This window comes from Diospyros lotus, chromosome 15 (genome assembly GCF_014633365.1).
Source record: "Diospyros lotus cultivar Yz01 chromosome 15, ASM1463336v1, whole genome shotgun sequence".
Classification (NCBI taxonomy): Eukaryota; Viridiplantae; Streptophyta; class Magnoliopsida; order Ericales; family Ebenaceae; genus Diospyros; species Diospyros lotus.
In genome coordinates, this window is record NC_068352.1 from 27,418,449 (window position 1) to 27,433,182 (window position 14,734).

The window sequence follows — 14,734 nt, forward strand, 5'->3', positions numbered from 1 at the left end:
ACTAATCAGCTCCTCGTCGAGATCTTTATTTTTCTGAACCTCCATCCTCAAGCACGTCAAGGAACCCTCCACCTCCTTTTGGGTAGCAAGGAGCTCGACCTGGAGATCTTTCTTCTCGTCCGAGAGCTTCGTTATTTCAGCCTTTTGGGCATTCTTCTCGCCCTTAAGCTTCGCTATTTCAGCCTGAAGGGACATGCTCACCGTCTGAAGCTACTCCTCAAAGTCCTTATACTAAGCTCGGAGCTTCACGGCAGCAAGAGAAGTCTGAGAAAGAAGAAATGTTAGCTCATTAAAAAGTAAGCTAAGGAACCAAGGTACGAAGAAGTCCCCACTTACCACCAGGCTGTGACGGGCCACGAAATCACAGAGAGGTATCCCCTTTAACTTCGGGCTGTTGAGGGGCTTCGAGTTTGCACCCAAGAAGTCGGGCACATAATCCAGGAGGGGGCCAACGAAGACCCCTCCTGGCAGGGCCTCTAGGGCTAGCTCCTTCTCAGGGACCTTAGCCCGTTTGGCCCTGATGTCCTCCCTCTGTTACGGCTGGTCAGACCTCCTCTTCGAGCTGGCAGCAGGGGCATCTCGAACCTCCACTGCGACCTCCTTCCCATGGGCCCCACTCGAACCGTAGTCTCGGGAGGCGGGGCCCGATGCCCTGGCTGCTGATGAGCCTACTTTGGCTGTTGGGGTTGATAGGGCAGAGTTCTTTGTCGCTGCTCCTACTGCCCCCCGCCAGCGGCTGTTGAGTCTGCTATTGCTAGGGGCGTAATTGCGGTTATGGCTGCACCGACCTGCCACCTCGCGAGCTAGAGCTCGGGGTCGTGGACGAGGTAGTGCCCGACCTAGCCCTAGAACGCTTCGGCTGGAGGAGGTCGAGATCAACCATACTTTCGTCTTGGTCGGCTTCCCCTCTTGAACTGCTCGGTTCTACGACCCATGAGATGGAAGGGAGGATCTCCGCACCCAAGTCCCTGAAGTGATATCCCTCGATAGTCTCGACGCCAAGAGGGGGGCGAGCTCGTGTTCGTAAAGAAGCTCGCCCGAAAGCTCAAAAACCTCTGAACTCGACCCCGCAGCCACAAGCTTGCCAAGGACGTCAGTCTCCTCAGCCGATAAAGTCAATTTCTTGCCCCCAAGATCTGTATCAAGGCATGAGCAAGTTAAAACAAGTACTCAAGAAAGAAAGGAAACATTCATGCGAGCTGATATTCTCTTACTAGGGGTCAGTGCGAAACTACAATTCCTAAGTAGGGAAAGTGAAGGGCAAGACACGAAGAACCAACTGGACTTGTAATCGCCCACGTTGGACTTCCCCTTCGCTTTACCCTGAGGAAGGGCGACCTTATATGGGGAAAGACGAGCCGCCAGGTAATACAACCCGTCCTTGGCATTTTTAAAAGAAAATAAAAATCTTATCAGTTTTGGCGAAGGGAGAGGAAGTTTATTCGTAAGGAATAAGACGGCCAGAGAAGTGAGTTAGGCATACGAGTTCAGTGTTAGTTGAAAGGGGGCGAGCTTGACATCGTTCAAAAGGGAAATAAGGTACGGAGCTATTGGGAACCTAAAGCCAGACTCGAGGTGCTGAGGGCTAACGGCTACAAAATTGGCTGGCGGGTAGGCTGCGTGGGAGTTCGAAATAGGGATGTATATTCGGCAGCTCCTGGGGAGACGAAACTCCCGAGCACAAGCCATCACCCCGTGAGGTTTGGCCTTAGATGGGAATCTTTTGAAGACCGCGCATCCAGCACTCCCTTCAGCGACCTGATCTTGGACCTCCAGCTCGGTTTTCGAAGAGGTCAGGACGACGACCTCCCCGAACCGCGAGCTCGCACCCTCAAAGTCTTGGCCCTCCATGATAAGACAATCTTCAGAGTTCGAAGTGTCATTTTCTCCTACGATATAGTTGCAACGCTTTTGACCTGAATTTCCACGATATTGGACGGACATCTACAAAGGAAAAGAAAGAACAGTCAGGTCGCAAGTTGCGAACCAGACCTCAAGAATCTAGGAAAAACCCCAAAAACATCCCCTAGATCTTCCAGGTCGAGTGCTTTGCAAAGGGGTACTGCCTAAGACGGAGGGGCTGCAGCCACTAGCCCGGTATTCCATAGAAAGCTAATCCTAAGGTCATTGTGCCTAAAGGCCCAACAAACGCCAAACTAAATCGTGCCGTTTCTCCAAAAATGAGGACGACATCGATCGGGGAAGCCAAAGAAACCACCGACAGCTAACCAACGGTGGACGGCCTCACAAGAAGAAAAAGAAAGTCATGACAAACTTACCAAAAAGCTAAGCCTCACGTCTGAATGGAGACTCGTACCAAGCACCGGATGAGAACGATCGGCGTTTGAAAGCACGGCAGTAATGGAGGCCTCAAGAGAAGAAGGAGAAAGTAAGAAGGCAAAGGTCTGAGAGAGTTTCAAAATAGTGTAAAAGAAAAAAAGAAACGGGGGGACACTCCCCGCTATTTATACTGATGGCCTGGTCCATTCCAACCGACGGATCAAAAAACGGCTTATCGCATGCTCCACATCCAGCGGCCGCACGACAACTTGTGGGTCCCACAGGCATAATCATGCGCAGAAATGGAGGAAAATGCGCATTAAATGCGCTGCTGACAAGGCATGCTGTGTGGAATGACGAGATGTAAAGCGATTGGGCAGGAGCCTGAGGGTTAACAGCTGGCACGCGTCAGCCCCTAGTGCGAAGATCGCACCGCGAGCTGGGGAGCTTATGTTATACGCTATTCCCGCATCACCCCCTTTTATAGGCCAGGCTCAGCCTAATGGGCCGGCCCAATCACCCAGAGCTCGGAAGGTCCTGACTATCTCGTCAAATAAAATCCATACACCACCAAAGTCCGAAGCTCGTAAAGCAAGCACCTTGCGAGCTCCTGATGAAACCCCTGGCGAGCTCTCAACGATCGACTAACGAGCTCGCTATAAAACCCTCAGTTCGCTGAATCATCCAGGTCGCTGGTCTAAAGTCAGAGGTAGGGCCCGTTCACTTTATCTGTAACAGCCCTCCCCCCTCGTAATGAGGATCCCACTCCCAGTTTTGTACAGACGATAAGGGCTGTTTTTCTCCCATTATGCAATCACTGTATTTTTATATGTTATCTAAATTGTAAGAGCCCCTGAGTATAAAGAAGAATCATAGATATCACGAGGGGGGAGAATGATCAGATACCGCCATTTTGAAGGAATAATCAGAGTACAGTCGTGGAGTAGGCATCATTCTGCTGGCCGAACCACGTAAAAATCTTGGTGTTGGCTCACGTTTGGAATTTTTTTTTTCCTTTCTTCTCCTTGGTATTCTTGGATTTACTCACCGCGACCCAAAACGAATACAGTCAGCTGAAGTTGAACATCGACAAAACCCAATTAAAATTAAAAATGGATCAGAAATACTAAATCTGGGCTAAATTTGGGCAAAAAATAGATCTGGATTTGTTAGTTTTGGCTGGCTGAATATGGAGCGAGTTTGGAGTGGGTCTTAACCTTGTGGATTAGGTCAACCTAGATCTAGGTTAGATTTGAGTGAAGCTTGAATGGTTGTTAATGGAAAACTTGAAGACAAATGCTAGAAGTAATTTATAGACAGCGAGGAAACTCACCGCCGACGAAAAGGCAAAAGATGACTGGGAAAGAGAGATCGAGCAACGACTAGTGGTGTTGTGATCAAGCAAGAGGGTGTGATTGACAGTGGTGAGGCGAGGCAGCCACAATATAGGAGGGCACCACAAAAGACAACCAGAGCAAGCTGAAGGTGGGTGATGTCCAACGAAGACAAACGGTTGTGGTCATCGTCGGCGAAGGCAGATCGAGGAAGCCCACTTGATCAATGGCGATGGCAAGGTTATAGTGGGTGACTGTGGGTCAACCACAAACATGAAGAAGGAAGTGTGAACGACGGCAGAAAACTGCCTGGGGTTGGTCGACGATAGCGTCGTCGATGGTGGAGACGTGGGCTGTCGACGATGACAACAATGGCGATGGCGGCTAGGACTAGGTAACCAAAACCCCAGTTTGAAAAAGATGATGATAATGATGATGTTGAAAATTAGATCAATATCTGAGATTTGCAAACAGTGATAGTTTGATCCAACGGCTGTGATATCACTTTGTTGCGAAATTGAATCAACAACAAATCAAAATCAAATCAACAATCATACAAATGAACACAGAATTTTATATGGAAAACTCAAATAGGAAAAAACTACAGACAGAAAGAACAAAATATCACTAAGTAAATAATTGCTAATGTAAAAATGATATTAGCACACCGATTGCACGTAACTTAAGCACCTATTTATAGACCTAAAATTATATATGGATATACATAAGAAATTATATCCTAATCAAAAGATAATTTATTAGAATATTCTTTCAATGAGATAAATTCAAATTAAAATCGAATTTGACAATATCATAATCATAATAAAATTTAAAATTACAATCACGGTAAAATTAAGAAACCTAATCACAGATTAATAAAGATTTTGTGTCATAATTCTCACAAAATGATAGTGATTCTTTGATACAAACCTTAAATCACAATACACAATTTCCCCACATTACTTTCCCAATGGTCTTCACTCTACCATACGTTAAGAGGACTGCATCCCTAATGAAACAAATTCCCGCCAAAGCAATTTTACAATTGATAAAAAAAAAAATCTATCAGAACTACAAGCGAAGATACCAACCTTGACTGAGAGAATTGCATATGCATACGTCTTCACAAAAAGATATCAACATGCTATACACACAAACACACACTTGGTAATTAATGAAGTAATATTGTCTATCTATAGAACAGAAACTAGAGTTATAGGTGCATTTATGGAGCACATCTCTCCATAGATCTCAGATTTGTAAAGCACTTCTCTTTACCATATGATGCACTTCTCATCATAATCAATATAATTTTTTTTAAAATTTGTGAAGCACTTCTCTTCACTTTTCTTTACTTTATGATGTACTTCCCATCATCCTTCAAAACAAGTTTCTTCTTTAATTATCTCCACCATATTTGCTTGTTCCTTTTTAATTCTGCAATCCTTTTGTAAATGCCCAAATTTTTTGCATTTGTAACATTGAGGCTTTCCCTTATGCCAACAATCTTCTTCTTCATGGCCAGATTTCTTGCAATTGCTACACTGAGGAATTTTTCCTTTTCCCTTTGAAGTTTTGGCTAAATAGGCTCCTTCAACCATCTTTTCAGTTTCTTCTTGTCTCATAGCCCTTCTTTTTTCCTGAGCCTGCAAAACATTAATTAATTCTGATAATGATATTTAATTGATATCTTTTGAATCTTCAAGAGATGAAAGTTTTGCCTCAAATCTTTCAGGCAAACTTATAAACATCTTCTCAACAATCCTACTATCAGATAGTTCTTCTCCCAGCAGTCGAATTTTGTTCACCACTGCCATCAGCCTATCAGCATAACCTTGTATAGTCTCTTTTTCTTTCATACTTAGTGTCTCAAAATCTCTTTTGAGATTTAACACTTGCATCTTCCTCGTTCTTTCATTACCTTCGTATGATTGCTTTAGCAGATCCCAAGCTTCCTTGGCTGTTTCACAAGTCATAATCTTTGTGAAAGTTGTTTTTGAGACAACAGCAAAAATTATAGATAAAGCTCTTGGAGCTTTTACTTCTTCTTCTGCATGAGCCCTTATTTGGTTGAGCGTTGGATTATTTCCCAGAGGTGGTAATAGCCTTTCAGCTTCAACCCAATGCCACAAGCCAAGACCTCTTAAATGAGCTTTCATCTTGACAGACCAAGCTTGGTAATTTTCACCATTGAAAATTGGAGGTGAAAATGTTGATGAATTGCTAGCAGCCATGGGTTTTGTTCACTCAACCTCACAAACCCTCAAGGATCTAAGGCTCTGATACCATGTTGAGAATTGGAAGAATGCAGAAATTAAATAAGCAGTGGACAAAGAATAATAATTTTTGTAGGCAGAACAATAATTTATTAAAGCATGAAAGAGCCTTTTAAATAGACCTACAAAGTAACAGAAAGACTTAATAATAGCAGACTAACTAGGATATTATTTAATAATTGAAAATAGAAAATCAAGGAACTAAAAATCTGCTGCAAGACTTGATCAAAATCTGTTTGCCAGACGTGGACTGAGACCAAACATTAAGGATAACAAATTTGAATCAATCTCCAACACATATTAATCGCGATTGGACATTCTTTGTGAGTGCCTTCAAATTCCTGATCCACTTGTCTGAGGTTGAACATCGTCGTGTTGAGTAAATATCTTCTTGATGGCTTCTTCCTTCTCGTCAATGAACTCGAAGAAGTTATGAACGACAACTGAAAAGCGGGCACTTGATCGCGCAGAGGACGAGGGGGTAGAGGGCCCCATCTGCTTCTTCCTGGTGTATCGCATGTACTGGCGAACAGTTCGGATGAAAAACACTAGCAGGGCAGCAAGAGTGAAGCCACCACATAGAAGGAAAAGAGCCCGGAAGCTGCTGAAGTGGAGCTCATTGCGATCAGGCCTTCTTCCCTTCTCCGATGCACAACCATGCTTGCAGAACCACTTCTCGTGTAGCTTCTGAAGTTTTCCGGTCTCAGCAAGCTTGAGGATCGTCGTGGACATGTCAACAGCTAGCGGAGAGTCTTTCTGAAAAACCTGGTTATATTGCATTACAGGAAGCCATGAAATCTGTTCTTTTTCGCCTTCTAAACATAAGGAGAGAACCTCAACGACGAACATCAATTAGTTGATGTAATGCAATGTACATTTGTTTACCGATGAATGAATGGCGTATAATCTAAACTAAATGCTCCACAAAGCGACTTCGGATAGTTAATTGTGTGAAAGAATTCATGTAAATGTGCATCTGCTTAATCTAATTACAAACGAGAATACTTACAAATCCCCACCCACTCTTTGTGAATGGCTGCCCGACAATACCATAATCCGTCTGATTTGACAGAAATAATTCGACATATGGAAGTTCATCCACAATAGCTGCCACTCCTCCTCTGCTTGGTCCCAGCCGAAGTGCTTTCTCGTATTCTTCAGGGGAGCCAAGAGAAATGAGTCTGGATCCAGGTATGTTAAGACTCTCCGTTAAATAGCTATAAGCAAATGAGCCCACTTGATAGCCAATAGGCCAGCTTCCGGCAATTAGGCTGTCAATTCCTGTGATGGATGATGAAAGCCGCTGGACTGTAAGGATTGAAGTCAGGTTTGCTGTGTAACTTGATGTGATCACCAACAAAAGGAAAAGCCAGACCACCATTACCATCCTTCCAAGTGTGCTTATCGTCTGTTCTTCTGTGAAATCAAGTTAGTAAAAGAAACTGCTTAGATTTTGGTCTGAAATGCCATAGATCCTAATGGTGACAGGACAATAAGTAGACATCTGTTACTTGATTAATCGTTTAGGGAATCTAAAATTTTTATTCAAAGGAATGAGAAATTTTAGTGAAGAGTATGCAGGAAGATCATAAATACAGAAAGCAAATGTGAAAAACCGAAGCAGTTATCACAAGATAAAATTTTCTTGACAAAAGATTTCTCTGCTTAACAAATTCTGGTGGTGGAGAAACGATCACGAGAGGTTTCAACTGGAACTGCAGCGATCAATTTGAGTTGAAATTTAATTTTCATTGCTAAAAAAGTTAGATAACTAAGTGATTTTCCTAATGCTGGGAAAACTTTGCTTTAAGCTCAATAAAATGCTTCAGGAACAAAGACAAAGGAAAAGAAAGGTTTCCTTAAGCTCAACTAATCTTTGCTCATTATTGTAAGTGCACGCTTCTTTTTATTTTTGTTCAGACATAGCAGATAAAAAGCAAATAATCAGGAAAGAAGTGAAAATATGATCTTACGATTTGCCTTGAATAGAGTTGAGAAGCTGAACCTGCACAAATAGAATGCAGGGCAATCAAGTTATTCAGGGGTGACATGTTGTCTATAGAGACTGCGCTGAAGTATTAAACATAATCAGAAGTACAGTTGAAGGTAGTAGCACCCCTAAATGTAGACATTTTAATAGACACAATATGGAAACAGAAATGAGCTTTCAAATATCAATGATGCTTACATGAACATTGTTATGAGCTGCCTCCTAGGAGAACCCCGGAAATCATCGTTGACACGATGCTCAAGAATCCAGATAACCACTGCAATTACCACAAAGGCAGCTGCAGTGACAGACCACATCTCTACTGTGAATGGTTTGAGAAACACCCATGCGCCTGACTTTGACCTGCTGACGGGAGCCACTATGACTAGACCTGTGGCAATAAAAGGCTGGGTAAAATCAACAATCCTTGTGCGGTTCGTCACAATTGCAATGTCTCCAACAGCCGCATCAAACACCTGATATTCTAAATTATAATGAGGGCACAAAAACCAATAACAAAATCGGCCCAATAACAGTAAAAGAGTTCTAACTAAAAAGAAAAAGACAGCAATAGAGTTAAAGCCTTCGGACCTGACAAGTTCACTTCAATTAGAATCTAGCAGAAGTATGCTATTTATCCTCTAAAACAGAAGGTACATGACAGCTCCCTAACATTTGGTTTACGTATCTGACCAGGCAAAAAAATTACAAGATAAAACCAAAAGGTAACAGTGACATAGATCATCCGTTGTTTGACTGTCTTACTCTTAACCCAAATATGTTTTTTGTTAACGGAAACCAGCAGGTTTTACTTACATCATCTGCAACCTTCCTCATAAGTTCGTTATAATCGGGATTGCGCCGACCATCCCCAAATGGCTCAAATCTGTAAGGGATATCATATGGAACTAGCTTTCGGGCTTCATTAAACACATCAATGCAGTAACCATGCATGCTGTGGCTGTCGTGTATCTCTGTCACAAATTCAACGAAACTGGCTCTATTTGGCGCCGCAATTCGAAACGGCCTTCCATTGTCTGAAACCACCCATCCACGTGGCCTTTCTGTTATCCCGCCAGGCCATGTAACACCGTCAAGTTTCCAATCTAAAGAGGATTTGGTAATTTCTTCTCCTTTAAAAGTTTCAGGTGGAGAAATAGAGAGACCTGAATAATTGGACCAATAACCTACCGTACGAATTGCCATCCGCGCAATGTTAATAACATCATAAGCGCTGCTCACAAGGTTCCGATCGGGATTGAATTGAAATTGGCCTGTCAAACCTGCAAAGCTCGTGTCCTGTAATATCTTGACTAGAAGTTTGCCGCCATCAAAAACTTTGAGATTTCCAAGCTGTATATTAGATCCCTTTGCATCTTGTAGCTTGCTACTCAAAGAAAATCTTATGTTGTTGTGCGCATTCAGAAATTTATCAATTGCATACGAAACTGCCCATACTGTATCATATGCGTAAAGTCCATAAACATTCAATTCAGAATTTACTTTCCCATCCTGCTGCATCTTTCTCCATCGAGACACAAAGGCCTTTTCCTGGGTGGTTTGTGGAACATGTTGACGGAACCCAACTACACCTTCAAGGATTGTCAATGAAGTTTGATTCTCTCGGAAGAGTGTATCTAGTGTAGCAGAAAGCCAATCCGTTGCAAGCCACACATAGTTTCTAGTCATCATGTGAAGTTTTTGAGCAATGTTAAAGATTCTCAATTTTGGGTCTGGATTGACATGGACAACATAAACACGGGTTCCAAGCAATTTCAATTTATTCAGCACATCTGTTATACTGTCGGTATCATAATCAGTAGGCAACGGAAATTTGAAGGAAATTTTTAACATTTTCGTCCCAAGCTCATGACCTAATGCAGAAATTCCATTCCTTCCGTACTCATTATCCACATAGATGACAATGACCTCTTTCCACTCATAAAAGTGAATCAAATCGGCCATGGCTGCCATTTGGTAGGAATCGCTTTGTATAGTTCGGAAAAAGTAGGGGAACTGGAAGGCTGACAGAGTGGGATCAGAGGCAGCATAAGAGACAAGAGGGAGTTGCAGATTGTTGGCAATCTCAGAAATCACATGCGCTATGGAAGAAGACTGTGGGCCAATTATTGCCACTACTTCTCTCCCAATCACCTGCAACGCTGAAAAAGAAAAGACAATAAGGTAATTGAAGTTGTGGATATGAGAAACAAAAATCCAGCACCCAGGCACATATTTCAGACTTGCAAAGTGAACAGATTAAGCATATAAGCCAAAAATGAAATTGGTTTGGCCAAAGAAAAATTGATGCAGAATTAGATTTTCATCAATATAACTGGTTCATTGCTTTGGGTGTCTCAATGAACTTAAGAGATAACAGTGTTCTGTACTGGTTTCTTTTAGCTTGGCACTGGTTTTGGTAACCATAAAAGGTAGCACGGATGAAGCTGAAATAGAAAGCATCCATTGTTATGTCGTTAGCAAAGCCTTAATTACGTGGAAGTATGTATTAGAAAATGGTTGAAGCACCTATCTTTTTGTAATGAGAAAAAATGGTGAGGCAGCTGGGAATTTCGTTCATTAGCGATGCCTTAGATTGGAGGAAGCTTTCAACATTAGGAAATTTTACACAATCATCAATCACAACCAGACAGAAAATCAGAAGTTTTTTTCTTAAAAAATAAATATAGGAATTTTACTTGAGGTTAATGAAGACAACCTGATGCTAAGACCAGGATTATAAGAAATTTTACTTCTTATATTCCATATCATTTGTGGACGTGTTATTTATGATAATAAAGTAGCTTCATCAACCCCTTTCAGGATATACATATTGAGGTTCAGTCAAAATCCAAAATCTATTGCCTGACGCAATTTCAGGATCTTTGATAGCAATAGATTACACGAGTGAACATTTCTCGGTTGTTAAAGGAGTGAAATATGCTTCCCAATGAGCCGCTAATCCAATAATGCTATAATCATAATTGGTGTTACACTTGCCACAGTTTTCCTAACTTTCTGGAAAATCGTTTCAAGATTTGGATTTTGCCTTAGTGGAGAAAGAAAGCAAATTGATAAACTTTTCTGTCAATGGAAGATCTAATGATGGATGGATTCGGAATTTTCCTCTCTCCTGACGTTAAAGTGAGGTAGTTGGTTTCATCTTGAACATTGCGGATCACTTAACGTCAGGGGGATGTACTTAGTTGACAAATATACAAAGGGTGGTTGGTTTACTACTGCAACCCTCATGTATATGGATACAATCTCATACAAACCTCATTCACCATCATAGAACATGTTCAACAAGAAAATACTAACCTGCTAAGAGGTCAAAGTTTAATTCATAAAATAAAAAAAAACGTGCTAATTCCACTAGCGAGATCGACTACATGAATTTAAGATCTTTGGTTATGTGAACTGCACTGGATTTTAATTTGGGAAGTATTATAAAATAATATCATCTAACCATGGTCACTAGGACTCAAGCACTCCTGATAACCAATTTTTAAGATGATACACAAGGAGACAAAATAAAAATCAACAAACTTTAATTTAATTATGTAAGCCAGCTCCTTACTATCACCGATTTTATTCACACAAATATCAGAAAAGAAACTCCAGCAAGCAATCTAATTCTTCACTTTCTTCACGACTTCTCCACAATTCTGAACAATGCAAAACATGTGCTTTAACAGTGAAAACCAGCGGAACCACACCCATGATTTTAGTGTACAAATTTCTCCAGAGTTGAAAAAAATTGAAGTATAATACGTGATGAAAGGTGATTCACAAAGAAGCCCCGAGTTGGTCTGGTCGTAACAGACAATAATGACCTCTTTTATCACTGAATTCAAACTTCTCTAGGGCCGAACCCACACAGATATCTGTATACACATACTTGGTGTGCATGATTTCCAGGTGAATAGATGTGCTTAGTGAGTTCACCAGATGCACACCCCAATGACAGTGGATGCGAGTTCACAAAGAAAAATGAAGTTACCTCTAATTGCCCCCATGAAAACGCTGCAATTTGCATCCTCCACGATCAGATTGAGCTTAGTACCATTGAGAATGCTCGGCTCCTCGTTGATATTAGAGGCCGCGGCTTCCATGGCCGCCTTGGCAACTCTCCCAATCACAGAATCGAAACTGAAAATCGCGCCGACATTTACAACTGCAGGCCTTTGACAGCACACGGAGTGACCAAGAAGGATCAGCACCAAAAGGGAAAGTGGCGTGATCTTCATGGTCAAGCCTGGAACAGAGAAAACACATCCAAAGCTTGTCTTTTCTGTAGGGCTTTTGATCTTACCCACAAAATATACAGACCAGGGAGAGTATTTGAGAACCAGCGAGAATGGCGGGTTTTATCTGTGGGTTGGGGATTTTCCAGGAAAATATTGCCGTTGCCGAAGAGGAACAGTGTGAGAGTGCGATGAAAAGTCAAGCAGCCAGAACAGCATGATGGGGACGAAAGTTTTCTGTCCTGGGCGAGGAAATTAATGCAGGGAAAAGAATACAACAACGTGGAGAAATTCGAGCACGATTGGGTTGCCGTTTCATTGAAGCCATTTCCATAGAAAAAAAAAATCTGATTATCATCTTGAGAGAGAGAGAGAGAGGGAGAGAGACAAGAAAATCAAAATGCAAGTACATTGTATGAGCTGAAACATAGAGAGAGAGAGAGAGAGTTCAGAAGTAGCGCCAAGAGTTTCACTGTGATGAGACACATCTGCGTTTCATAGGGTGATATACAGCATCTTTCACTGTCATTGCATTGTAAGGCAGCTACCCCAATCATTGGTTTTATTCTTCTTCTGAAAATAAAGATATCAATGGCACCCATAAATCGTGGCATTTTGGACTTTTGAATATTTTAATTATTATATTTTTAATAATATATTTTATAATATAAAATATAATTATTTAATAAAAATTATATATTATTTGTGTTGTATTTTATGCGATTTGTTAAAATGAATAAAATAAGGTTAAAATATTTTTTAGATTAAAATATAGAAGAATCAAAATAAAATTGAAAAGTATTTTAAGATTTTTATTAAATTATTTGTTAAATATTTTAAAATATATTATAAGATATATGCATCATTTTTTTTATCTGTAAAGTCCAATATATACTTATCTTAAAGAAAAAGAAATAAACATATTTAAAAAATGACAAATAAAAAATTATGTGATTTTTTTTAAATATTATCAGATAAATTTTAACAAATACATTAAAAATAACAAAAGTTTAGAATATTTTTCATATTTTATATTTTTCAGTTTATATCTTAATTAACAAACACTACTTTAAAAAACATATTCTATCTAAATTCTGAAATATGTTGTTCATTGGATTATGATTCATTTATTTATATTTTTTTTCTTTAATTTAAGAAATAATAAATAGTTAAAAAACTGAAATACATCTACATTAGTTGGCATACAAAGCAAAGGACTTTATATGTTATATCCTTATCGCCTGCAGTTTTCTTTTCATGTAAAGCAAAGGACTTTAGTGCATAAAACCATTTTCTTTGTACTCAATTTGGTGGGGGAACATTTACCAACTTTTTATCCAATAAGTCAGAATGCAAATATTAAAAAACAATTAAATTTGTTCTTTCTAAAAAATAGTAAAAGCAAAATACATATTCTATCCCTTATTTTTGCACTTTTTTTATTTAGACATTCAAATTTTTTATTATTTCAATTACATCTTTGAACTATATATTTTGAGTGTTGTTTCAATTATATTTCTAAACTATGATTATTTCATTTTTCTTAACAATTTTGGCGAAATGTGCAATTAATTCAAAATTGCATAGTTTATAAGTGTAATTGTAACCCAAAAAAAAATTAAGAATGCAATTGACTTGAAATTATATAATTCTTGAATATAATTGAAATAATAAAAAAATTTAAGTATTTAAATAAAAAAAATAAAATATGTATTTACTAATAATAAAAGCAAAGAGAAGAAGCATGCACATGCAATATAGCATGTGATGCAAATATGCCAATTCAAAGCAAAAGAAAAGGCAAAAAAAAAAAAAAAAGGAAGTTTATGATGATAATAACAGAATCTATTTGGTTGGTGGTGATTCTCAAAGCATTTCTGTTAGGGTCAGGGAGCTCTCATCATGACGTAATATGGATGATTCATAGAATAGAAGATTGCACCTAAGAATGCAAATTTGAGTTATGACAGTCGCAATACGAGAGTTTCATCTTCCTATGAGAGTAGCTTCTTGTGGGCACTATACACTGTACCTGCTATCTTGAGGGTCATTGTGTACCGTGATTAACCTCTTTTATGTGCGTGAGGTAATGTGGTTGGGAGATCTTTAAGATAAGGAATTTCACCTTTTGCACTCAAGAAAGCCCCTACCACCTCCACATATTCATTTTTTTCTTCCCAATACCAATCCACATATTTGGATAATTGTGTTGTGGGAAAATAGAAACAGAAAAAATGAATGTCTCTTTTACTTTCATCCTTATAACTCCTAATTTATGTTAAGGGCAGCAGAAAGTGGTGGGTAGACTCGATTTTCAAGTTCAAATCCACTCCTTAATGGATCAAACTTAAATTTATCTCCTCTATTAAAAATTGTAAGACCAAACGATATAAACTCCGTAAGAGAGCATCCCAGTAAAGGAACCCGATGGAATCCAACAGCCCCAGCCTGGATATACTTTGGGCTGAACCACCAATGAGCAGTGCATGGCCCAATCGTGTTGCCCTATAAGCTGAGCCTCACCAACATTTTCCTTCTTCCAACGTATTCATACTAAAAATAGGATATTTGGATTATGGTTTTGAATATTTAACTAGAAGTCCTGTC

The 14,734-nt window shown here is 39.8% G+C and overlaps 1 protein-coding gene across 3 annotated transcripts in view; it reads right to left on the reverse strand.

The window, feature by feature from the left end:
- Nucleotides 1–12,599, reverse strand: part of LOC127792500 (glutamate receptor 3.7) — a 55,543-nt gene extending 42,944 nt beyond the window's left edge. The window contains exons 1-6 of one of the 3 annotated variants that reach the window (XM_052323002.1): nucleotides 11,884–12,599; nucleotides 8,697–10,042; nucleotides 8,079–8,356; nucleotides 7,864–7,895; nucleotides 6,900–7,306; nucleotides 5,962–6,655 (exon numbers count right to left, since the gene is read on the reverse strand). In XM_052323002.1, the coding sequence (XP_052178962.1) occupies nucleotides 6,224–6,655; nucleotides 6,900–7,306; nucleotides 7,864–7,895; nucleotides 8,079–8,356; nucleotides 8,697–10,042; nucleotides 11,884–12,130 (2,742 nt within the window). In that variant the 5' untranslated portion in view covers nucleotides 12,131–12,599 and the 3' untranslated portion in view covers nucleotides 5,962–6,223. Of the gene's footprint in view, nucleotides 1–5,961; nucleotides 6,656–6,899; nucleotides 7,307–7,863; nucleotides 7,896–8,078; nucleotides 8,357–8,696; nucleotides 10,043–11,883 lie in introns of those variants that run through there. The other 2 variants (XM_052323006.1, XM_052323004.1) reach the window with 2 other exon arrangements.
- Between the last annotated feature and the right edge of the window lie 2,135 nt (nucleotides 12,600–14,734).